At 43.0% G+C, this 26,247-nt stretch overlaps 1 protein-coding gene across 1 annotated transcript in view; it reads right to left on the bottom strand.

Annotated features, from left to right (window-relative positions):
• Window positions 1-26,247, bottom strand: part of LOC126480867 (isoleucine--tRNA ligase, mitochondrial) — a 106,419-nt gene that overhangs the window by 57,668 nt on the left and 22,504 nt on the right. The window contains exon 3 of the mRNA XM_050104245.1: window positions 15,589-15,748. Within this exon, the coding sequence (XP_049960202.1) occupies window positions 15,589-15,748 (160 nt within the window). The remainder of the gene's footprint in view (window positions 1-15,588; window positions 15,749-26,247) is intronic.

The raw sequence follows: 26,247 nt of genomic DNA, 5'->3' as shown, positions 1-26,247 counted from the left end.
TATTCCCAAGAGTTAGCAGCTTTCACTCAGTTAATACTAGGCAGAAATCAAATCTGCATGTGGAATGCACTTCCTTGACTCTTGTGCAGAAATGAGTGCAGTATTCTGCTGCATCCATTTTCAATAAGCTACCACAAGAACTCAAAAATCTTAGCAGTAGCCCAAACACTTTTAAGTCTAAGCTGAAGAGTTTCCTCATGACTCACTCCTTCTACTCTGTCGAGGAGCTCCTGGAAGAGTTAAAAAATTAAGCAAATTCCAGTGTTCTATTCTTGATTTTCTTTATTTAAACTAATGACGTGTCGCCTGAATGTTTCTTATATTTCATTTTATCTGTTTCTACAATCTACAACTGAATATGTTTCTTATATTTCATTTTATCTGTTTCTACAATCGTGTTGTAATTTCATGTATTGACTCGTTCCATGACCATGGAGACTTCTCCTTAATGTGGTCCCACAGAACAATAAATAAATAAATAAATTGTGTGTTAGGCGTGTCACCAATATGATTACTACAGAGCAATGGAAATGAAACCTTAAGGGAGACCATTATCTGTGTAATGAAACATTTCATTGCTGAACCGCAAGATGTCAGTGTCCAAGGTGCACATTATTTCTGCAGACGATCATGTTGCTATCATCGTGTGCGCTGATGAACTGACTGCTTAGGAGCTGAGGCAGCACTTTCATAACCCCCATCCCTCTGACGTGCTGCTCTTTTCACAGCCCACAACCAGGGATGGCTGCGTGTCCAGTATCTCTTCCTCCTCCTCCCATAACAAAATCACACTTTCCATGTTTTGTGACAAGGAATATGTGTGGTGGCATCTCCGCTGCTCCTCCACCTGTCCCCAAAGTCAGTTCACTGTGGAATATATCCTTCTTCTGATTGTAGGTTCTCAGTCCTTACCAAGGATGTAGCCACTATCGTGACTGTTCAGCGGTTTCCTTACTCAAATCTTAACAGATTCTTTAATGACAAGTTAAGACATCTGTGTCAGTACCTTAGGATGGTCGTCATCCTTTCTGTGCAATACCAATAGGCAATGTTCCATGATTACTGGCTTGATAAGCTACTGCATTCTGGTGTACCATTGGTGTTGTCACCAACAACCTTTAGCAGTATGCACCATCTAATATATATATGTCATGCCACAATGGGAGCATATCTGATTTCTGTGATCCAAGTTAATCTAAATACAAAACCAAGCAGTGCTGTGTTTCAGCTGGTGGGTGTAGAACTATCTTCACTTAGCATTTCCAGAGAATTCATCCTAGAATGGTTACACAGAGTGGCAAATTCAGATAGCCTTACATCCTATACCAAAGGTACAACCAGTGAAAACAGAACAAGAATCTCAGGACGAAATGGCCATTGTGTTTATTCCATTCTGTGGCATGTTATGTGGAAAGACAGAATGAATTCTCTGGACACACTAAGTAGTTAGTTTCATGTTCCACGAATCATTTTCATAATAAACCATAATTATGTGGAATGAGTCATTTTACATTTACAACACAAATTATTTTGTAAATATGCTACATGCTGGTCAAGTTTTTGTTTTATTTATAATTATTAAATACAATAATATAAACTCTTCTATGGAACTGAAGGAGTTGTCAAGGAGAAACTTTTTCAGGTTGTCTTCAAATTTTATTTTGGTGTCTGTCAGACATTTTATATCACTGGGTGAATGATCAAATATTTTAGGTGCAGTACTGTGCACCTGCCTTATGCAAACAAAGATCATCCTTCACAGAACCTTAACTGACCCTAACATTAGATGGTTGTCAAAAAGACACATTTAACATCATACTTTGGCAATATACAACCAATCATTGTGGCAATGTTCCCTGAGTACGGCAAATGGGCTATAGACTTTGGAGCCACCTCAGTATTATCATCACTGACCTGGTGCACAGTAGGTTGATAGAGCAATACACATCTGATCTATCTTTCACTATAACCAAAGTATGGAAAATCCAGGATGGAATAATGACAATATTATGAATGGCAGTCTGGCCTCAGCAGCCACAGACTGTGGTCGTGTGTGCGTGTGAGTTGCATGTGAATATGTGTGTGTGTGTGTGTGTGTGTGTGTGTGTGTGTGTGTGTGTTTCTGGAACTGTTCTGCAAACCAAGGTTTTACACTCCCTTAGCACTTACTTGCTGCACCTTCGCTTTGAAAATGACTGGGTGTGTACCTGTAGGAGAAACTCAGGTCTCACATTGTTTTTCTGTAAGGGGAGGAAATTTATCACTGCTTGCACAGGTTGAACAAACTTCACAGCATTAGAATAAGACTGCAATGTGCATTGTCATTTTCACTGATGTTTCATGATACAAATGTTGTTCCAACATTTGCCAAAGTTGTGCATCATATTAATTCTCCTACTGCCAATCACATCAAGCAAAGATCTGGCCTAGCTCTTGTTCATGGAAGGATCCATTACACTCATGGCATCTAGATTTCGTTTCCAAGGGATTGTTTTGGCTTCATTTAATGATTGTTTCAAAAATTTTGGCTTTTTCTTGGGATTGGCTGGACAGTGCTTTATGGTCGCAATCTGACTGGGAATTTCATTCTTTAACTGTTCGGCATTTGGCAAAGTTTAAACGTTTCCATGGCTCAGAGTCTAATACTGTATCTTGACATTCTATGATAAATCTCATGGCGAAAAGTTTTGATGACACAGCTTTATCCGCACTAGGGAAATGTTTGAATTTTACACCAGTGGCCAAGCACTTGGCAGTGGTTGACTTCATTAGTTCTGTTGAAAAGGCCATTTTTAAACTACCTTTTGATGCTGCAGAGGAGTCTAGGATGGAGGCATGTTGTGTATTGACTGGGGCACGTCCACTCAGAGTAATATGACAGCAAAGGAGTGGACTGCTTTAAATTCACTTAAAGTTGATCCAGATATTGTTATTTTACCTACAGCCAAGGGCAATGCTATTATTGTTTTGGACAAGCAAGATTACATTCAAAAGACACAGTGTTTGCTATCTGATTCAGAATATTGCAGGATGGTGCTGATCCCACGAAAGGTGTTGAGAGAGAGACTAACAGTGACTTCCAGAAAAGTTCCTTATTGCATAAGACTATCAAGAGTCTTAACACTTATTGTACTGTTTCTATGTTATATGCCTTCCAAAGGTCCACAAGGAATGGGTTCCCCTTAGGTCGATTGTAACATTGGTGCTCTCATGTATCGTGAAGCAAAACACCTTCTAATCTACATATGATTGAACTGAAGGAGAAGGGTGGATAAAGGGAAGGGAAGGAATTAATTATGTCAGCTGCATTGGGACATTGTGCAGAATCAATGGTGATGAGTGAAAATGTGTGCTGGACCGGGATTCGAACCTGGGATCACTTGTTTACTAGGCAGTTGCATTAACCAATGTGCCACCCAGGACACTCTGTTTATTGCAAATGCATAGAATATCTCAGCATGTCTCATGGCCAACTCACATTCCCACCGAGTGCCATCTATCTGCAGTCCTTGTCCATTACCTCCATGCTTGCCACTCTGAGAATCCTGCAGGCGATTGGATGAACTTGTGCATCCCCACTGAAGAAGTTGGGTCCACTGCCCATCTAGGCATATCAGTTATATGAATGCGTGGTATGTGTTCTTTCGAACATGTCCAAAATAGCAGACACCACACATTCATATAATCATGTATCTTGCAATCTGTTGAATCCACTAATAGGTTGGTGTGAGCATAACATTAAGAACACAGGAGAGTTCTTATGTTGATTATAAGAAATGTGTTTGAATAACTCTGATACTCCAGCCATTTTTGATCTGGTCTCTCTCTCTTCACCCTCATTCCTCTGACTGATTCATTAAAGTGAAATTAGGTTAGGTTTGGTGTTGAATTAACAACCCTATTTAGACATATTGACTTCCATTCTTATTCAATGGCAAGTACTATGAGCAGACAGATGGAGTTGCACTGGGAAGCTCGTTGTCACATATAGCTGCTATTTGTTAATGGAACACTTCAAGGAACATGACTTGGAGTTAGTGGCTTTGAATCCTGCATGTTTCTTTCAGATATGTACATGATATTTTTGTTGTTTGGCCTCATGGCAGTTAGAATTTGAACATCTTTTTAGAACACCTGAATCAAGTGACCCCAATATTTGTGCCATGATGGAAGTGGAAAAGGATGGCTGCCCTCCATTTCTTTATATTTTGGTCAGTAGAAAGACTGATAGTACATTGGAGCATGCCACTTACGGGAAGCCTACTCACACCGACTTGTATCCATAGGCTGATAGTTGTCACCATTCGGTTCAGTGGGAAGGGGTACTTCGCACCTTGGTTCACAGGACCCACTCACCTCGGACCCTGAGAGTTTGTCAACTGAGTTAGCCCATCTTGAGGCCACCTTCCGCCAGAATGGTTAAAGCGAAAGGCAGATCACATATGTGTTGCAATATCAACCAACCATGCACCAGGTGTGTGATAATAATACCGAAGTGGCACCAAGGTCTATGGCTTTTCTGCCTTACTCAGGGAACATTTCCAACAGGATTGGTCATATTTTGCAGAAATATTAAGTTAAATAAGTTTTTTGACTGCCAGCTAAGATTAGGGTTCTTTTAGCTTCCTCAAAAGATGACCTTGGGTTGTGAAATGTGGATTTTTACGGTATTCCATGTAGTTGTGGCATGTCATATATTGGTCAAACTACCAGGACTGTGGAGGACTGATGTACCGAGTATAAGTGACACACACGACTACAACAGCTGACCATGCACTGAAGTGCCAAAGAAACTGGTATAGGCATGCATATTCAAATACAGAGATATGTAAACAGGCGGAATACAGCACTGCAGTCAGCAATGCCTGTTTAAGACAACAAGCATGTAACGCAGTTGTTAGATCAGTTACTGCTGCCACAATGGCAGGTTAAAAAGATTTAAGTGAGTTTGAACATGGTGTTATAGTTGGTGCATGAGCGATGGGACACAGCATCTCTGAGATAGCGATGAAGTGGGGATTTTCCCATACGACCATTTCATGAGTGTACCACGAATATCAGGAACCCTGTAAAATGTCGAATCTCCAACATTGCAGCAGCCAGAAAAAGATCGTGCAAGAACAGGACCAATGATGACCGAACAGAATCGTTCAACATGGCAGAAGTGCAACCCTTCCATAAATTGCTCCAAATTTCAATGCTGGGTCATCAACAAGTGTCAGCATGCAAACCATTCAACGAAATATCATCAATATGGGCTTTCAGTAACTTCCATTCATCTGCACTGATACTTCAAAAAGAACAATGAAAACACAGTCCCATTCTGCCTGCAGTTTCATCACAAACGATGTTTATCTTTCTTCCATCTACAGCTTCAATGATAAATTTCTTGTAGTTGGAAGCAATTTCTAGGAATACAAAAAAGAGTTATCAAACAACACTTTTGACACAACAGCCACAAGATTATCATAAGTTTCAGTAGCTCTAGAAGTTACTTGGGCAGCAAAGTTGACATAGGCCTGATTTTACAATTTCATTTTATCCACTATGACATAAGCTTACAATGATAAAAATTAATGGTTTCATCAAATTTTTATTTACTTCGTGTAAGACATATTAAGGCACTTGATTCCCATCATCAGATAAGTTTTCTGACTGTATTGTGACACTTTAGGTGTGATGCTTCCTGTGTGTGAACTGCTGCAATGTGTTGACCGTAATGCTATCCAAGAACATGAAAGTTTTACAGTTTCTCAGTTTCTGATCTTTTATAGTTAGTCGCAAACAAGAAAGTAATGGTAATCAGGAAACATTAAATGAACTGTGAAAGAGATGACAGCATGAGCGTTTCTGTATAAGAGGATGTACAAAATTTTGTAACTACAATCACTTCTCCATTTTCAGTATATGGAGAAAAAACACACATAATTTTTGTGTGTTCACGCTACATTAAAGTCACCACTAAAATGCAGCAGCTCACACACATGGTATCAAGCATAACACTTAAAACATGCACTTTACAATGGGGCTTATTTACCAAAATGAATTGCACATAGGATAAAGTAAAAAAGAAATCATGACTGGTAGCAGAAAATATTTTAATAAGTATGAATACTGGTATGAAACTACTAATTTTGAGAATAAGGTGCTGGTACGTCAATAGTACATCTAGTATATGCATTTTTTGTGCACTGTGAAACTAACTTTCCACATTTCTTCACAGATCTTATATGATCAACAGCACTGCAGATTGTGACAAGTACCACATAAAAAACCTGAGAAGTAACAAAGGAAACATCAATTATGTATGCAGTATGCTCCTGTTGTATGTAGGTGATTTTTGTATTTCTCAATTTAGAGACCCAAGGCAAGATAAACCGGTTATTATGATGTACAGAGTGTAAAAAACGTGTACCCATATGCACAGAAAAATGAATATTCTAGATTGTGTATCTCTCACTTTGATAACTTCGTTTGCAAAATTTAAGGAGTACCAAAAGCAAATAGGAGACTTATGTCTGCACTTTAATTACCTACCAAAGAGATGCGCACAAAAATTGTCTGTTCTGTGCATAAGAGTTAGTGCACTAAACCTAATGGCTGATTTTCCTGTTATTTTTAACATGCACGATAATCTGAGGCCTCAAAAGCAAATAATCTACCTCAAAAATATTTGGCACACAAAGTCCTCATGCATAGTATCTTTTTTCAAGAATTCAGTTATCCATGACAATATGGCTCGATTTTCCAAATTTCCTAATGGAATGTTTGAGGCCTCAACAACTTTTTTCCAAAATTGTTCTTGTCTTGTGTTGTTCTTTTACCACTGTTCAAGCTTTCAACAACTAATGATTGATTTCATTGAGAAGCAGCAGCATTTTCTCACTGGTGAAGAGTGCTTCTCTGATTTTGTGTGTCTCTCAGCATTGTCTTTTTTTCCCACCCCACTCCACAATTGCAAAACCTACACAATGGTATTTTCACGTCTGTAGCATATAAGTCCTAACTAGCATACCACTAAGGACTTTCATGTGATACAAAGTATTGTGGACCATATCTAACAACACTACAGAATACAGATAGAACCAACAAGGTGTTAGAAGTAGAACTGAACTCGATTATAGGTTGGTTGGTTTGTGGAATTAAAGGGACCAGACTGCTACGGTCATCGATCCCGTTTTCCAAATACTAAAAACACCCACAGAGAATAAAAACGATGAACAGAATAGATCACAGACGACACAGAACAAGAGAAACTTAGACAAAGACCACACAAAATGAACTAAAATCACACAGATGTTGACGGTGGTTGGCCGACCATAGAAATAAAAAAGGAAAAGCCAACCACTTAGAAACACATTAAAAAATCAGTTTAAAATCGTAGGCCAAAGGCCAGAATCAACACAAAACAATAAAATAAAACAGAAACACTCAGATTAAATGATAAAAACCCCCTGCCCGAATAAAATGTAAAACTACATCAGCCATAGCAGAGTCATCTGTTAAAATGGCAGGGAGCGTGTCAGGAAGTGCGAACAACTGCCTGAGCACAGCTAAAAGTGGACAGTCCAATAAAATGTGGGCCACTGTCAAAATGAAGCCGCAGCGACATAAAGGTGAGTCCTCACGTCGCAATATATGGCCGTGCATCATCCATGTATGCCCAATGCGCAGCCGGTAGAGGACAACAGACTCCTTGCGAGAGACCCGCAAGGAGGAGCGCCACACACCGGTAGGCTCCTTGATGGCCCGAAGTTTGTTTCGTGAAGGCAGGGCGTGCCATTCAGTGTCCCAAAGGTCTAGAATTGTGCTGCATAGGAACGCCCGCAAATCTGTCTCCGGGAGGCCAATGTCCAGAGATGGTGTACTGGTGGCCTCTTTCGCCAGGCGGTCAACATTCTCATTGCCGGGTATCCCAACATGGCCTGGGGTCCACACTCAGACCACAGAGCGGCCACAACAGGCAAGAGTACGCAGGGACTCCTGGATAGCCATCACCAGACAGGAACGAGGGAAACAATGGTCGAGAGCTCGTAAACCGCTCAGGGAATCGCTACAGATAACAAAGGATTCACCTGAGCAGGAGCGGATATACTCTAGGGCACGAAAGATGGCGACCAGCTCAGCAGTGTAAACGCTGCAGCCAGCCGACAAGGAACGTTGTTCGGAATGGTCCCCTAGAGTTAGCGCGTAACCGACACGACCGTCAGTGTAAACAATGCCAGAGCCCTGATACATTGCGAGGATGGAAAGAAAGTGGCGGCAGAAAGCCTCCGGAGGGACTGAGTCCTTCGGGACCTGTGCCAATTCCAGCTGAAGGCGAGGGCGAGGCACACACCACGGGGGTGTATGCAGAGATGCCCGGAAAGGAGGCGGAAGAGGATAAGCCCCAAGCCCAGAGAGAAGCTCTCGGACGTGGACCGCGATCGTATATCCAGCCCTGGGCCTGCGTTCTGGAAGATGGACGTGCGACTGTGGGAATAGTAGCCGATAGTTAGGATGCGCGGGCAAGCTGAAAACATGGGCAGCTTAAGAAGCCAGCAAACGTTGGTGGCGTAATCGCAGTGGAGGGACACCCGCCTCCACAAGTATGCTGTCCACTGGGCTGGTCCGGAAATCACCAGTGGCAAGGCGTATCCTGCTGTGGAGGATTGGGTCCAGTACCCGCAACGCAGATGGGGATGTTGAGCCATAAGCCAGGCTCCCACAATCCAGACGGGACTGGATTAACGCCTGGTAGAGCCGTAATAGGGTAGATCGGTCGGCGCCCCAGCGGGTGTGGCTCAAGCATCTCAGAGCGTTGAGATGCTGCCAACACGCCTGTTTAAGCTGCCGAATATGAGGCAGCCAAGTCAACCGGGCATCAAAAACTACACCCAAAAACCTGTGGGTCTCCACCACAGCAAGGAGTGCGTCGGCAAGATAAAGCCGCGGCTCAGGATGGACTGTTCGGCGCCGGCAGAAATGCATAACGCGGGTCTTGGCAGCCGAAAACTGAAAACCATGCGCTACATTCCAAGACTGCGCCTTGCAGATAGTGCCCTGTAGCTGATGTTCAACAGCTGCAATGCCAGTAGAGCTGCAGTAAAGGCAGAAGTCGTCAGCATACAGGGAAGCGGAGACAGAATTTCCCACTGTTGCAGCGAGACCGTTTATGGCTATTAAAAACAGGCAGACACTGAGGACTGATCCCTGTGGTACCCCGTTCTCCCGGACTCGGGAGGAACTACGAGAGGCCGTGACTTGCACGCGGAAGGTACGATACGACAGAAAATTGCGGATAAAGATCGGCAGAGGGCCCCGAAGACCCCATCCATGAAGCGTAGAAAGGATGTGATGACGCCATGTCATATCGTACGCCTTCCGCATGTCGAAAAAGACGACCAGGTGCTGACGGCGGGCAAAGGCAGTATGGATGGCCGACTCCAGACTCACCAGATTGTCGGTGGCGGAGCGGCCTTTACAGAACCCACCCTGAGAGGGAGCCAGAAGGCCCCGAGACTCCAGTACCCAATTCAAGTGCCAGCTCACCATCCGTTTGAGAAGCTTGCAAAGAACGTTGGTGAGGCTAATGGGGCGGTAGCTGTCCACCTCCAAAGAGCTCTTGCCCGGTTTCAAAATGGGGATGACAATGCTTTCCCGCCAATGCGACGGAAACTCACTCTCGAGGGAGGCGTCACTTGCAGTCCACTGAAAGGTGTTTCAGCATCTGATAGTGAATGCAATCTGGCCCAGGAGCGGTATCAGGGCAAGCGGCAAGGGCACTGTGAAATTCTCACTCACTGAATGAAGCGTTGTAGGATTCAGAATGGTGGGTGCGAAAAGAAAGGCTCCGACGTGTCATCCACTCTTTAATGGAGCGGAAGGCCAGTGGGTAATTGGAAGAAGCGGAACTAAGAGCAAAATGCTCTGCCAAGCTGTTGGCTATTTCGTCGGAGTCTGTACAAACTACTCCATTCAGGGAGAGCGCAGGGACGCTGACAGGGGTCCGATAGCCACAGAGGCGTCGGATTTTGGCCCAGACCTGCGATGGAGAGACATGGAGGCCAATGGTGGATACATACCGCTCCCAGCACTCCTGCTTGCTTTGGCGGATAAGATGGCGGGCCCGCGCACGCAGCCGTTTGAAGGTGATGAGGTGTTCAATGCAGGGATTACGCTTGTGACGCTGGAGCACCCGCTGGCGATCTTTTATCGCCTCAGCGATCTCGGGCGACCACCAAGGAACAGTCCGCCGCCGAGGGGACCCAGAAGAACTGGGAACGGCAGATTCTGCGGCAGTAACGATGCTGGTGGTGACTGAGTGAACCACCGCATCAATGTCGTCATTAGAGAGAGGCTCAATAGCGGCAATGGAGGAGAACAAGTCCCAGTCAGCCTTATTCAGAGCCCATCTGCTGGGGCGCCGAGAAGAATGATGTTGTGTCAGTGACAGAAGGATCAGAAAATGGTCACTGCCACACAAGTCGTCATGCACACTCCATTGGACAGACGTAAGAGGCGAGGGCTACAGATCGAAAGGTCAGTGGTGGAGTACGTGGCATGCGCCACGCTGAAGTGTGTGAAGGAACCATCATTTAAAAGTGAAAGATCGAGCTGTGCCAATAAATGCTCAATGGTGGCACCTCTACCTGTTGCCGCTGACCCACCCCACAGAGGGTTATGGGCGTTGAAGTCGCCCAGTAACAAGAAAGGTGGCGGCAATTGGGCTATCAGCGCAGCCAGGACATGCTGCGAGACATCACCATCCAGTGGAAGGTAAAGACTGCAGACGGTAACAGCCTGTGGCGTCCACACCCGAACAGCGACAGCCTCTAAAGGCGTTTGGAGAGGGACAGACTCGCTGTGCAGAGTGTGAAGGACGTAGAGGCAGACGCCACCAGACACTCTTTCATAAGCTGCCCGGTTCTTATAATAACCCCGATAGCCACGGAGGGCGGGGGTTCGCATTGCTGGAAACCAAGTTTCCTGAAGAGCAATGCAGAAGAAAGGGTGAAGGCTGATAAGTTGTCGGAGCTCAGCTAGATGGTGGAAGAAACCGCTGCAGTTCCACTGGAAGATGATATTGTCCATGGCTGAGAAAGGCGTGAAGGGTCTGGGAAGGCAATTTACACCACTAGTTCACTCACTGCCACCGATTCAGTACCTGTGCGAGTGACACCCATGGTGTCTGAGGGACCGGCGAGATCAAGGTCCTCAGTGGATGCCAGAATCTTGACCTCATCCTCAGACACAGAGCTCAAAGGGTGCAGTGGGGTCGGTGCCACCGCAAGCTCTTTGGCCTTAGAGGTCTTGCACTTGGACTTCTCTCGCTGAACCTTGGGTTTCACCGGCTGGGAAGGCCTCACCGAATCAGTCTCCGGGACAGAGGAGGATCGCGAAGCCCTACAACCAGCCACTGGTGGGGACTTATGCCACTGTCGGGCGTCATCCTTCCCGCTGGTGGAAGCCTGGGAAGGGAGGGTCCCAAGGGAACCCTTACGGGCGAGAGCAGCCAAAGAAGTGAGACACTTCTCCGGCTGAGAAGCGGGGACAGACGTCCCCGATGTGTGGGAGGATGTTGCTCCTGAGATAGGTGGTGCAGGAGCAACCGGTTGGGTAGAGCCCCCCCCACAGGCAAGGGGGCAGGAGTAGTTGTACTGCTCATCGATCTGGCTGGAAGTCTCGAAACTGATGGGGCTAGCACAGTTGTTGTAGTAGCTGCGTAAGAAGACGTCATTCGCACAGGATGTAGTCTGTCATATTTCCTTTTGGCCTCAGTATAGGTCAGCCGGTCCAGGGTCTTATATTCCATGATTTTGCGCTCTTTCTGAAAGACTTTGCAGTCTGGCGAGCAAGGTGAATGATGCTCTCCGCAGTTGACACAGATGGGAGGCGGGGCACATGGAGTATTGGGATGTGATGGGTGTCCGCAATCTCGACATGTGAGGCTGGAAGTGCAGCGGGAAGACATATGGCTGAACTTCCAGCACTTAAAGCACCGCATCGGGGGAGGGATATAGGGCTTGACGTCACAATGGTAGACCATCACCTTGACCTTCTCCGGTAATGTATCACCCTCGAAGGCCAAGATGAAGGCACCGGTAGCAAACTGATTGTCCCTCGGGCCCCGATGAACGCGCCGGACGAAATGAACACCTCTACGCTCTAAGTTGGTGCGCAGCTCGTCATCAGACTGCAAAAGTAGGTCCCTACGGAAAATAACACCCTGGACCATATTTAAACTCTTATGTGGTGTAATGGTAACGTTAACATCCCCCAACTTGTCACAAGCAAGTAACCTGCGTGACTGGGCGGAGGATGCCGTTTGTATCAGTACTGACCCAGAGCGCATTTTGGACAAGCCCTCCACCTCCCCAAACTTGTCCTCTAAATGCTCGACAAAGAACTGAGGCTTTGTGGATAGAAAAGACTCCCCATCAGCTCTCGTGCAAACTAAGAATCGGGGCGAATAACTGTTACCTCCATCCTGAGACTTATGCTCCTCCAACGGCGTGGCCAGAGAGGGGAACGTTTTTGGATCGTACTTCTGAGCATTAAATTGAGCCCGAGAACGCTTAGAGACTGCTGGCGGCTGGCCGCCAGCGAGAGATGACGTACCATGCTTCATTGCGGGTCATTCGCCCTGATGCCACCTACTCCAACCAAGGGCACTCCCCACGGGTGCCACCAGCCGCAGCAATAGCCACCTGGCAGGATGGCCATTGCCGGGAGTCCTGATGCCCCAGGGAGACGGGCATCTACTCCTTGGCATACGTGGGGAGTTAACGGCGCAGGCATTAGTAGAGCGATCCCTGTGTTGTCAGGGGGCTACAACCAACAGGGTACATGGCGGCCCCACCACAACGGACTGGCTACCGTGCTGGATGTTAGGTGACATGTGGTCCATGGTCGCCGTCAGTGCAGAAAGTGGCACTGCACAGCGCAAGGTGGAAAGTGCACGCAGGAACGTATCCATGCCCAAGAGATGGAGAGCGGGCAGGACTGCAATGCAACGACAAAGCTGGCGAATGGTCTGATCGCTAGATGGACACAATGCACCAAGTAAGGTGCCCTTCCCCAATCGGCTCGCTCTTCGGAAAAATTTTGAGACTCCTTTTAGTTGCCTCTTACGACAGGCAGGAATACCGCGTGACTATTCTAACCACCGAACCCGCAGGGGGAGAACTGCATTATATGTGCACATTCCAGTTGGACTTACACCATGGTGGCTTATCAGAATAACTGAATCAATAGAAATCAAGTGACATAGTATAACTGAATCAATAGAAATCAAATGACATCGACCCATACTGATTGCTTACTGATCACCACCAATGCCAGCTAACAGACAAATCTATGATTAGGGCCACTATGGCTACAAAATCACAAGCAACAAGGTGAATTAATGACACATAAAATGTTGAGTGTAATCGAATTTAAAATCACCTCATTTGTTGACAACTAGAAATCTCAACTATATTTGCATTTATCACAAATGCAGACTTTTCAGGTCCCAAACAATGATGTAATTACAGATATGTAGGCTAAAAACCAAATTAAACCATACATTGTGCAGAGCTCAAATTTGTGAAGTTGAAGGAACAGGAGATATTTAACATAATACAAAAGCTAACGAATAGACACTCATCTGGCTGGTATGGTGCCTCAGATGTGGTGGTAAAGGAATATATGTGTGAATGCAAGTGCCTTAAAAATAAGCATGTCTATGACATGGCATAACAGGTGATAAAAGAGATTCAAATTATATGTCCATGTCACTAATTCTCAACTTCAATAAAATACACTATGTGATCAAAGTATCTGAACACCTGGCAGAAAATGACTTACAAATTCGTGGCGCCCTCCATCGGTAATGCTGGAATTCAATACGGTGTTGGCCTACCCTTAGCCTTGATGGCAGCTTCCACTCTCAGAGGCATATGTTCAGTCAGGTGCTGGAAGGTTTCTTGGGGAATGGCAGCCCATTCTTCATGGAGTGCTGCACTGAGGAGAGGTATTGATGTCGGTCGGTGAGACCTGGCATGAAGTCATCGTTCCAAAACATCCCAAATGTGTTCTATAGAATTCAGGTCAGGACTCTGTGCAGGCCAGTCCATTACAGGGATGTTATTGTCGTGTAACCACTCCGCCACAGGCTGTGCATTATGAACAGGTGCTCAATCATGTTGAAAGATGCAATCGCCATCCCCGAATTGCTCTTCAACAGTGGGAAGCTAGAAGGTGCTTAAAATATCAGTGTAGGCCTGTGCTGTGATAGTGCCATGCAAAACAACAAGGGGTGCAAGCCCCTCCATGAAAAATGCAACCACACCTTAACACCACCATCCCTGATTTTACTGTTGATACTACACATGCTGGCAGATGCCGCTCACCGGCCATTAGCCATACCAACACCCTGCCATTGGATCGGAACATTGTGTACCATAATTTGTCACTCCACACAATGTTTACCCTCCTCACACCAAGCGAGGCATCGTTTGGATTTACCGATGTGATGTGTGGCTTATGAGCAGCCGCTTGACCATGAAATCCAAGTTTTCTCACCTCCCATCTAACTGTCATAGTACTTGCAGGTGATCCTGATAACAGTTTGGAATGCCTCCTAAGTGATGGTCTGGATAGGCGTCTGCCTATTACACATTACAACCCTCTTCAAGTGTCGGCAGTCTCTGTCAGTCAACAGACGAGATCGGTCTGTACGCTTTTGTGCTGTGCATGTCCCTTCCCGTTTCCATTTCACCATCACATTGGAAACAGTGGACCGAGGGATGTTTTAGGAGTGTGGAAATGTATGTCTGCACGTGAGCGTTCAGACAATCACCTGGCCACTTTTGAAGTCCGTCCACTAATCAAGGCCTGGAATTCTTGCCTATCACGGAATAGATTAACGAAAGATCCAAGCACAGCCACTATTGTTATCGGACCATGAAATACGCAGTGTTGTAGAATGGGGCATGCACACTTCAGGAACATTTTTAGACCTTAGTAAAGATCTTTTTTTTTTTTTAAAAAAAAATAAAGAGGGCCTAACTGGAGGTATACAATGTCAAGTAAACATCAGTGCCACTTTTACACCAAACTTTCATGTAAAACACTTAGTAAGGTTGTAGCTTTCAAAGCCACCACCAAAACAATGATAAAAGGAGTCCCTCCACATTAACAAGGTAATTAACAAATGGCTCAAAATTATTTTATGACTGAGCTTACTAGAGAAGTAACACTTCCATAAAAAGGCAATTACTGCCTCACATTTATTCTGCCCCCTCTCATTCCCCATGTTCCAAAAATCCAGCCTTTCTTATTGTTTCTTGATTCTGTAACCTATACGTAACAAGCAAATATGAAGAGCAGTTTCCAGATCAATCTGTAATTGCAATCTCCAGCAAAAATATAATACATGTTTAACTATTCCTACATTCTGCAATATTATTTGCTAATGCCTATGAGACCCACTTGCTACTTTCATGGAAACTCTGGTAACTGCAGCATTTCAAAAACGCGATAACATGCTTAGATTGCCAAATAGTTCATCACTAAAGATAATCTGAAGCCACAATGTAATGCATTAACAGCTATTCAAATCACCTTTATATCTTATTTCAACTGGTGTAAGCTTTGTTTCTTTTCCACATGAACTGGACACTGCTTTCAGTTCAATGGGCAAACCATGGCAGTCCCATCCCGGAATAAAATGCACTCTTTGACCTTGAAGTACCTTGTGACGCAATATTATGTCTTTCATAATCTGTAAATGCAAAACATAGAATTAATAGTATGAGATATTTTTAACAAATGAAAACTAATACTATTACTATGTCTGGCAATTTTGCTATCTCTTACTGTTGATACAATCTGCTTGGTTACAAACACTTCTTTGGATATGAAAACTGCAACAAAGTCAAAATTACTTCAGGAGGCAAGCTTGGGAGGCCTACTAGAACAGTTGGGTTTTGGGTTGAAGTCTGCATAAATTTTCATCTCTGAATTAGCGCTACTTCTAGAGTGTACGATACTTCGTTCTTGGCACATCCCTTTCTTGTCTAGCAATGTCCGTTGATGCCAATGTTCAGAAATCAAGAATCATCATCAAATGCTCGCAACAAGAACTTATGAAATAATCCACATTACTTTACTTACAAGGTATATGCATAGGAAGCGTACACCTGTGAATCCACTGTCATGTAATATCTAACTTGCTTCAGCACTCCACTATGGTTTGGTTTGGCAACAGTAAGGAACCAGCAAGTTTGGAATTTACTCACTGTAACTGCACGCAGATGTCAGGAACAGTGGCCTGAACAGCAGTTCCCATTGCCTCCCCTTTTTACAAATAATCTTCAAGTGCAACATTGGCTGCTGGCCAAGATCAAGAACCATGTAAAGACCGATGGATTTAGAAATACTACACAGCAGACTCCAAGAAGTCATCTGCAGGGAGCAGCAATACCAGAGCCTCAGGAGATGAGAAGAAGACCGACTAGTGAGTTCCAAAGTCAACCACCAACAGACACTATCATAAACAGAAGAAGAAGAAGCTAGATGCAGGTATTCCCAGAATGACATGCAGGAAGCTGCAAGGACATGAAAGTAGGCAGACACAACATTTGTCACAACATTTGTATTTTCTGGGCTTCAGACAGTCATTGGAACAATTTCTGAGCAAGCCTGATACATGCTTTCACTAACAACTGTGACTTCAGTATTCATTTGCACTCAACTCCACAGGCTATTGCATTATCTTACAACTACCTGCATTTGAACTCCTTTAGTCAACCACCTACAGTGTACCTGACATTCTTACTTTGAGTCCTGACTGTTCTGCAGTCATTTGCACTGGCAGTCGCCTGAACATTTTTACACTTCTGAATTCACAAACCTGTTAACAGCCAAACAAACTTTAAGAAGGTCTTTGTTTGTAAAAGCGGACACAGATGAATTTATCTCATTAACAAATGAGGAGACATGGTATTCTTTAGGTTCAAGTCTAAACTCTAATATGCACCATATTTAGCCACGGCCATTACTGCACACTTTTAATATATGATGGATGCATCACAGATTACTGCATGGGTATCATATATTGTTCCATGCAAGTGCCAATAAATTCAAACAAACCACTGCATTCACAATCAAAACATGAAATGCAGCTCAAGTCAATTATGTGTTTGTCACAAAACAGCACCTGGTAACAATTTGTGCCATGCACATAAATTTTATGTTTACTCACATGGAAACAAATTTCACCTTATTAATTATTATGAATCATAATCTCTGCCAGCTCTTTTCAATTTTGAGCCTGACTCTCAGAAAAGATGGCACCACAATTATAAGTGTGAGCACTACTTCTGAGCTGATTCGATTGCAACATGCGTTTCAGAAATGTTGGCACCTATTTAGCACTCTTTGCTGGGGCTGCAGCAAAGAGCCACCTGCGGTGGACATCACTTTCTTCCAAGGAATCCCATATAACAGGTCTAGTGTTGTATGACACAGAAGCTCAGAGAGCTTACACAGGCATTTACACAAATATGTTGCCTTTAAACTTTGAAGAAACACAGCTTATTCAGTTTTGCACAGTCAAAAATATCACACGTCTTATTAATCAAATATATATAAAAACAAAGATGAGGTGACTTACCGAACGAAAGCGCTGGCAGGTCGATAGACACACAAACAAACACAAACATACACACAAAATTCAAGCTTTCGCAACAAACTGTTGCCTCATCAGGATTTCCTGATGAGGCAACAGTTTGTTGCGAAAGCTTGAATTTTGTGTGTATGTTTGTGTTTGTTTGTGTGTCTATCGACCTGCCAGCGCTTTCGTTCGGTAAGTCACCTCATCTTTGTTTTTATATATAATTTTTCCCACGTGGAATGTTTCCTTCTATTTTATTAATCAAATATATGAACAAAGAATAATAAACAGAGCAGAAAGTACTATGCATTTAGGTGTTCATTTTTATGAAAGTTTTATGTAGCCTTTGGAAATACAACAGTCAGTAAGGTAATGTGTTCTGCAGAATAATCAAATTGTGGACTGTCGGATGTCTGAATTGTGGTAGGGAAGCTAGAAAATCTAGAAAGGAAAATGCAGAGGTTGAATCTACATGTAATAAAAGTCAGTGAAGTGAAATGGTAAGCAGACAGAGGTAAATTGTCAGGTAAATATAGGTTAATAGCAGTAGCATCAAAAAATTATACAATGGGAATAGGATTCACTACAAACAGGAAGGCAGGGCAAAGAGGTAGTTACTGGAAACAATTCAGTGAAAGGATTTTTCAGAACAGAATCAGAATCAAACCAATGCCAACAGCTACACTTCAAGTATACATGCTGACACTAACAGCAGAAGATGATGAGAAAGAGCGAGTACAAGAGGGGAACTGAAACACTATATTAGGGGAAGGAACAGCAGAAATGTGGAAGAATACAGGATTTGGAATAACGATGAGAGAGGAGTAAGACCCCTTGAGCTCTGTAATAAACATCAGTTAATAATAAAAAATAAAAAATGCAAAAATCACAAGAGGAGGGAGTAAATTCAGATACGGCTAAGAGCTAAAGGAAGATCCCAGATGGATTACGTCATGGGAGACAGAGTTTCCAAAATTGGATATTACATTGTAAGATTTACCCAATAGCTGTCAGAGTTTCAGATCATAATTTAATAATAATGAAGAGCACTTTTTCAAGAATTGTGAGGAAGACTCAACATACAATAAAGTGGTAAACTGAAGTATTGAGGAATGACTAAGAGCATTTTAAGTTCTCTCACGTTGTAGGTACTAAAGAAATGAATGTGAGAGCTGACAATTCAGTTGAGAAGAATGGACATCCCTAAAAAGGGTGATAACAGAAGTTGTATGGACAAATTTATGTGTTACTGCCCAGAAACTGAGCAACACAAGAAATACTTCAGTTACAAAAAAATTCTGGAAAAGGAAGTGAAATAGCAGAGTAAGTTACTTAGTGTGAACTTATCATGCAATCGATATGAAGTGCAAGGAAGCTAAGGGAAAATGTTTGTCAGGAGGACAGATTCAGCCTGTAGGAAAGTCACAATAAATTTCAGAAAATTTAAAAGCAGAGACGTTGCTGATATTCTAAAATGAGAAACTGATGTCAGTTTGGAGAATCTAAGGGGTCTAGCATGAGAATCAGCATTTGACAGAGATATGGAGGACTTCTGGTCACAACACTTCTCCACAAGTTCTAAAATCAGTGGGGGTAGTGGCAACCAAACGATTTTTCTCAAGTTAACATGTCGAATGTACAAGGCTATAGACATATCATCACACTTCAGAAAGAATATAATTCATATAATCTGGAAGATAACAAGGGCAGATAAACATGAGAACAGTGGCACAATGAGCTTGGCAATTCCAGCAAAAAAAAAAATGGTTCAAATGGCTCTGAGTACTATGGGACTCAACTGCTATGGTCATAAGTCCCCTAGAACTTAGAGCTACTTAAACCTAACTAACCTAAAGACATCATACACATCCATGCCCGAGGCAGGATTCGAACCTGCGACCGTAGCGGTCGTGCGGTTCCAGACTGTAGCACCTTTAACCGCTCGGCCATTAAGGCCGGCGCAGTTCCAGCATTCATGACATTAACGAGGAAAATATAATGAACAAGAAAAAGAAAATTAAGGATATGTTAGATGATGATCAGTTTCACTTTTGAAAATTTAAAGGCACCAGAGAGGTGGTTCTATTGTTACATATGATAATCACAAAAATCAAGACTTTTCTGACAATCTATTTGCTGTGAAAGGAAAAAGCATTTGATACCACAAAGTAGTAGTGTAAGATGTTCAAAACCATATGAAAAGTGGGTATACACTACAAAAAAGACAAGTAACATACAACATCTGAAAGAAACAAAAGTGGCAACAAAAATGGAATGCGAAGGCAGAAGAGCTTGAATTAAATAAGTGTATGACAGGGACATGGTCTTCCTCCTCTACTATTTAGTATCTATATTTAAGAAGCAATAAGGGAAATAAAGCAAAGATTTGGAAGTGGGATCAAAATCCAGCAAGAAATTGTTGATACAATTTGTTGAAGACATCAATATCCTCTTTCAAATACAGGAAGAATTCCAAGCACAGTGGAATGAACAGACTACTGTGCACAAAATGTGGATTAATAGTGTTGTTGTTGTGGTCTTCATTCCTGAGACTGGTTTGATGCAGCTCTCCATGCTACTCTATCCTGTGCAAGTTTCTTCATCTCCCAGTACCTACTGCAACCCAGATCCTTCTGAATCTGCTTAGTGTATTCATCTCTTGGTCTCCCTCTACGATTTTTACCCTCAACGCTGCCCTCCAACGCTAAATTTGTGATCCCTTGATGCCTCAGAACATGTCCTACCAACCGGTCCCTTCTTCTTGTCAAGTTGTGCCACAAACTCCTCTTCTCCCCAATTCTATTCAATACCTCCTCATTACTTATGTGATGTGCCCATCTAATCTTCAGCATTCTTCTGTAGCACCACATTTCAAAAGCTTCTATTCTCTTCTTGTCCAAACTATTTATCGTCCATGTTTCACTTCCATACATGGCTACACTCCATACAAATACTTTCAGAAACGACTTCCTGACACTTAAATCTATACTCAATGTTAACAAATTTCTCTTCTTCAGAAACGCTTTCCTTGCCATTGCCAGTCTACATTTTATATCCTCTCTACTTCGACCATCATCAGTTATTTTGCTCCCCAAATAGCAAAACTCCTTTACTACTTTAAGCCCCTCATTTCCTAATCTAATTCTCTCAGCATCACCCGACTTAATTTGACTACATTCCATTATCCTCGTTTTGCTTTTGTTGATGTTCATCTTATATCCTCCTTTCAAGACACTGTCCATTCCGTTCAACTGCTCTTCAAGTCCTTTGCTGTCTCTGACACAATTACAATGTCATCGGCGAACCTCAAAGTTTTTACTTCTTCTCCATGAATTTTAATACCTACTCCGAATTTTTCTTTTGTTTACTTTACTGCTTGCTCAATATACAGATTGAATAACATTGGGGAGAGGCTACAACCCTGTCTCACTCCTTTCCCAACCACTGCTTCCCTTTCATGCCCCTCGGCTCTTATAACTGCCATCTGGTTTCTGTACAAATTGTAAATTGCCTTTCGCTCCCTGTATTTTACCCCTGCCACCTTCAGAATTTGAAAGAGAGTATTCCAGTTAACATTGTCTAAAGCTTTCTCTAAGTCTACAAATGCTAGAAATGTAGGTTTGCCTTTTCTTAATCTTTCTTCTAAGATAAGTCGTAAGGTTAGTATTGCATCACGTGTTCCAACATTTCTACGGAATCCAAACTGATCTTCCCCGAGGTCCGCTTCTACCAGTTTTTCCATTCGTCTGTAAAGAATTCGCGTTAGTATTTTGCAGCTGTGACTTATTAAACTGATAGTTCGGTAATTTTCACATATGTCAACACCTGCTTTCTTTGGGATTGGAATTATTATATTCTTCTTGAAGTCTGAGGGTATTTCGCCTGCCTCATACATCGTGCTCACCAGATGGTAGAGTTTTGTCATGACTGGCTCTCCCGAGGCCATCAGTAGTTCTAATGGAATGTTGTCTACTCCTGGGGCCTTGTTTCGACTCAGGTCTTTCAGTGCTCTGTCAAACTCTTCACGCAGTATCATATCTCCCATTTCATCTTCATCTACATCCTCTTCCATTTCCATAATATTGTCCTCAAGTGCATCGCCCTTGTATAAACCCTCTATATACTCCTTCCACCTTTCTGCCTTCCCTTCTTTGCTTAGAACTGGGTTGCCATCTGAGCTCTTGATATTCATAAAAGTGGTTCTCTTCTCTCCAAAGGTCTCTTTAATTTTCCTGTAGGCAGTATCTATCTTACCCCTAGTCAGACAAGCCTCTACATCCTTACATTTGTCCTCTAGCCATCCCTGCTTAGCCATTTTGCACTTCCTGTCGATATCATTTTTGAGACGTTTGTATTCCTTTTTGCATACTTCATTTACTGCATTTTTATATTTTCTCCTTTCATCAATTAAATTCAATATTTCTTCTGTTACCCAAGGATTTCTATTAGCCCTCGTCTTTTTACCAACTTGATCGTCTGCTGCCTTCACTACTTCAACCCTCAGAGCTACCCATTCTTCTTCTACTGTATTTCTTTCCCCCATTCCTGTCAATTGTTCCCTTATGCTCTCCCTGAAACTCTCTACAACCTCTGGTTCTTTCAGTTTATCCAGGTCCCATCTCCTTAAATTCTCACCTTTTTGCAGTTTCTTCAGTTTCAATCTGCAGTTCATAACCAATAGATTGTGGTCAGAATCCACATCTGCCCCAGGAAATGTCTTACAATTTAAAACCTGGTTCCTAAATCTCTGTGTTACCATTATATAATCTATCTGATACCTTCTAGTATCTCCAGGAATCTTCCAGGTATACAACCTTCTTTTCTGATTCTTGAACCAAGTGTTACCTATGATTAAGTTATGCTCTGTGCAAAATTCTACAAGGCGGCTTCCTCTTTCATTCCTTCCCCCCAATCCATATTCACCTACTATGTTTCCTTCTCTCCCTTTTCCTACTGACGAATTCCAGTCACCCATGACTATTAAATTTTCGTCTCCCTTCACTACCTGAATAATTTCTTTTATCTCATCACACATGTTATCAATTTCTTCGTCATCTACAGAGCTGGTTGGCATATAAACTTGTACTACTGTAGTAGGCGTGGGCTTCGTGTCTATCTTGGCCACAATAATGCGTTCACTATGCTGTTTGTAGTAGCTAACCCGCACTCCTATTTTTTTATTCATTATTAAACCTACTCCTGCATTACCCCTATTTGATTTTGTATTTATAACCCTGTAATCACCTGACCAAAAGTCTTGTTCCTCCTGCCATCGAACTTCACTAATTCCCACTATATCTAACTTTAACCTATCCATTTCCCTTTTTAAATTTTCTAACCTACCTGCCCGATTAAGGGATCTGACATTCCACGCTCTGATCCGTAGAACACCAGTTTTCTTTCTCCTGATAACGACGTCCTCCTGAGTAGTCCCCGCCCGGAGATCCGAATGGGGGACTATTTTACCTCCGGAATATTTTACCCAAGAGGACGCCATCATCATTTAATCATACAGTAAAGCTGCATGTCCTCGGGAAAAATTACGGCTGTAGTTTCCCCTTGCTTTCAGCCATTCGCAGTACCAGCACAGCAAGGCCGTTTTGGTTAATGTTACAAGGCCAGATCAGTCAATCATCCAGACTGTTGCCCCTGCAACTACTGAAAAGGCTGCTGCCCCTCTTCAGGAACCACATGTTTGTCTGGCCTCTCAACAGATACCCCTCCGTTGTGGTTGCACCTACGGTACGGCCATCTGTATCGCTGAGGCACTCAAGCCCCCCACCAGCGGCAAGGTCCATGGTTCATGGGGGGGGGGGGGGGGGGGGGGGGGGGGGATTAATAGTAAACAAAACAAAAAAGCATGGGGAAGGCTTAAGAAGTAGCAGAAAAGAGATTAGCATTGAATGTCACATCAAAACTGGCACGCAGAGTTGACAAAAAGTGAAGAATTTTGCTACCTTGGAAGCAAAATTACATGTAACAGATGAAGTAAGGAGGACATAAGAAGCAGACTTGCACAGGCAAAGAAAGCACTCCTTGACAAAAGAAGCCAGCTAGCATTAAACATAGTTCTTAATTTGAGAAATAACTTTCTGAGACTGTACATTTGGCATGCAGTGTTCTATAGAAAGGGATCACAGAATATGAGAAAGCTGGAAATGAAAAGAATCAAATCATTTACATGCAGGATTACAGAAGGATGATGAAAATTAAGTGAAGTATAAGGTGATAGACTCTCCCCGATGTTATTCAATCTGTATATTGAGCAAGCAGTAAAGGAAACAAAAGAAAAATTCGGAGTAGGTATTAAAATCCATCGAGAAGAAATAAAAACTTTGAGGTTTGACGATGACATTGTAATTCTGTCAGAGACAGCAAAGGACTTGGAAGAGCAGTTGAACGGAATGGACAGTGTCTTGAAAGGAGGATATAAGATGAACATCAACAAAAGCAAAACGGGGATAATGGAATGTAGTCGAATTAAGTCAGGTGATGCTGAGGGAATTAGATTAGGAAATGAGACACTTAAAGTAGTAAAGGAGTTATGCTATTTCGGGAGCAAAATAACTGATGATAGTCGAAGTAGAGAAGATATAAAATGTAGACTGGCAATGGCAAGGAAAGCGTTTCTGAAGAAGAGAAATTTGTTAACATCGGGCATAGATTTAGGTGCCAGGAAGTAATTTCTGAAAGTATTTGTATGGAGTGTAGCCATGAATGGAAGTGAAACATGGACGATAAATAGTTTGGACAAGAAGAGAATAGAAGCTTTCGAAATGTGGTGCTACAGAAGAAGATTAGATGGGTGGATCACATAACTAATGAGGAGGTACTGAATAGAATTGGGGAGAAGAGGAGTTTGTGTCACAACTTGACAAGAAGAAGGGACCGGTTGGTAGGACATGTTCTGAGGCATCAAGGGATCACAAATTTAGCATTGGAGGGCAGCATGGAGGGTAAAAATCATAGAGGGAGACCAAGAGATGAATATACTAACAAGGGAACCTCCCCATCGCACCCCCCTCAGATTTAGTTATAACTTGGCACAGTGGATAGGTCTTGAAAAACTGAACACAGATCAATCGAGAAAACAGGAAGAAGTTGTGTGGAACTATGAAAAAATAAGCAAAATATACAAACTGAGTAGTTCATGTGCTACATAGGCAACATCAAGGATAGGCAGACCTCAGGAGCACCGTGGTCCCATGGTTAGCGTGAGCAGCTGCAAAACGAAGAGTCCTTGGTTCAAATCTTCTCTCGAGTGAAAATTTTAATTTTTTATTTTCAGACTAATCTGTCCGTACAAGTTTAGTGTGGGAGTAGACGTGATTACCATTCCTCCAGGTTGTACACCTCTTGTGCAACCGTTAGATGTGTTTGGTTTTCGGCAAGTGAAATACTTTGTGAAAAGATTCTATGATTTTGCGAAGCTGCACAGGTACACACAGCAGCACTGTTTACGTGATTGTGTGTCAATTATCAAAGTTCAGGCACTCAAACATAATCAACTTCGCTCTCCAAAATTCCAGGACATGTTCAGATTTGCTTGGACATATGCAGGATTTGACGGTCTACACATGGAAAAATTTAAAAATGTTTTAACGTTGTGTGTTTTGACAGAGCACAGGGAAAACTGTGCGACTGTGAAACTGTTGCATTCATTTGTTGCACTTTATGTGACAAACTCTTATGTTTTTATCACTTTTTTGGGAGTGATTATCACATCCACAAGAAAACCTAAATCGGGTGAGGTAGCAGAATCTTTTTACCCATTCGCCAAGTGTACAAGTTAGGTGGGTCGACAACATATTCCTGTCATGTGACGCACATGCCGTCACCAGTGTCGTATAGAATATATCAGATGTGTTTACCTGTGGAGGAATCGGTTGACCTATGGCATTGGGATCAAATGTTTTCGGTTCCCATTGGAGAGGCACGTCCTTTCGTCTACTAATCGCACGGTTTTGCGGTGCGGTCGCAAAACACAGACACTATACTTTTTACAGTGAACAGAGATGTCAATGAATGGACGGACGGACGGATCACAACTTTGCGAAAATAAAGAAAGTAAACTTTTCGCTCGAGGGAGGATTTGAACCAAGCACCTCTCGTTCCGCAGCTGCTCACGCTAACCACGGGACCACGGCGCTCCTAAGCGCTCACTGTACTTGATGTTGCCTATGTTGCACATGGACTACGCAGTTTGTATATTTTGCTTATTTTTTCATAGTTCCACACAACTACTTCCCGTTTTCTCGATTGATCTGTGATCAATTTTTCAAGGCCTATCCACTGTGCCAAGTTATAACTAAATCTCAGGGGGGTGCGATGGGGAGGTTCCCTTGTAAGCAGATTCAGAAGGATGTAGATTGCAGTAAATACTGGGAGATGATGAAGCTTGCACAAGATAGGGTAGCATGGAGAGCTGCATCAAACCAGTCTCAGGACTGAAGACCACAACAACAACAAAGGTGATAAATGTGGTTCACTGGAGAATTGCCAAGAAAAGAAACATGTGGAAAACAAACTAGAATAAGGGAAAGGGTGAGAGCCAATAGGACATGTGTTAAGGCACCAGATAATAGCTTCTATGGTACTAGAGCGAG

Source organism: Schistocerca serialis, chromosome 5 (genome assembly GCF_023864345.2).
Source record: "Schistocerca serialis cubense isolate TAMUIC-IGC-003099 chromosome 5, iqSchSeri2.2, whole genome shotgun sequence".
NCBI classification, from domain to species: domain Eukaryota; kingdom Metazoa; phylum Arthropoda; class Insecta; order Orthoptera; family Acrididae; genus Schistocerca; species Schistocerca serialis.
Note: the sequence above shows the minus strand (reverse complement) of the source record. Positions and strands in the feature narration are given on the sequence as shown.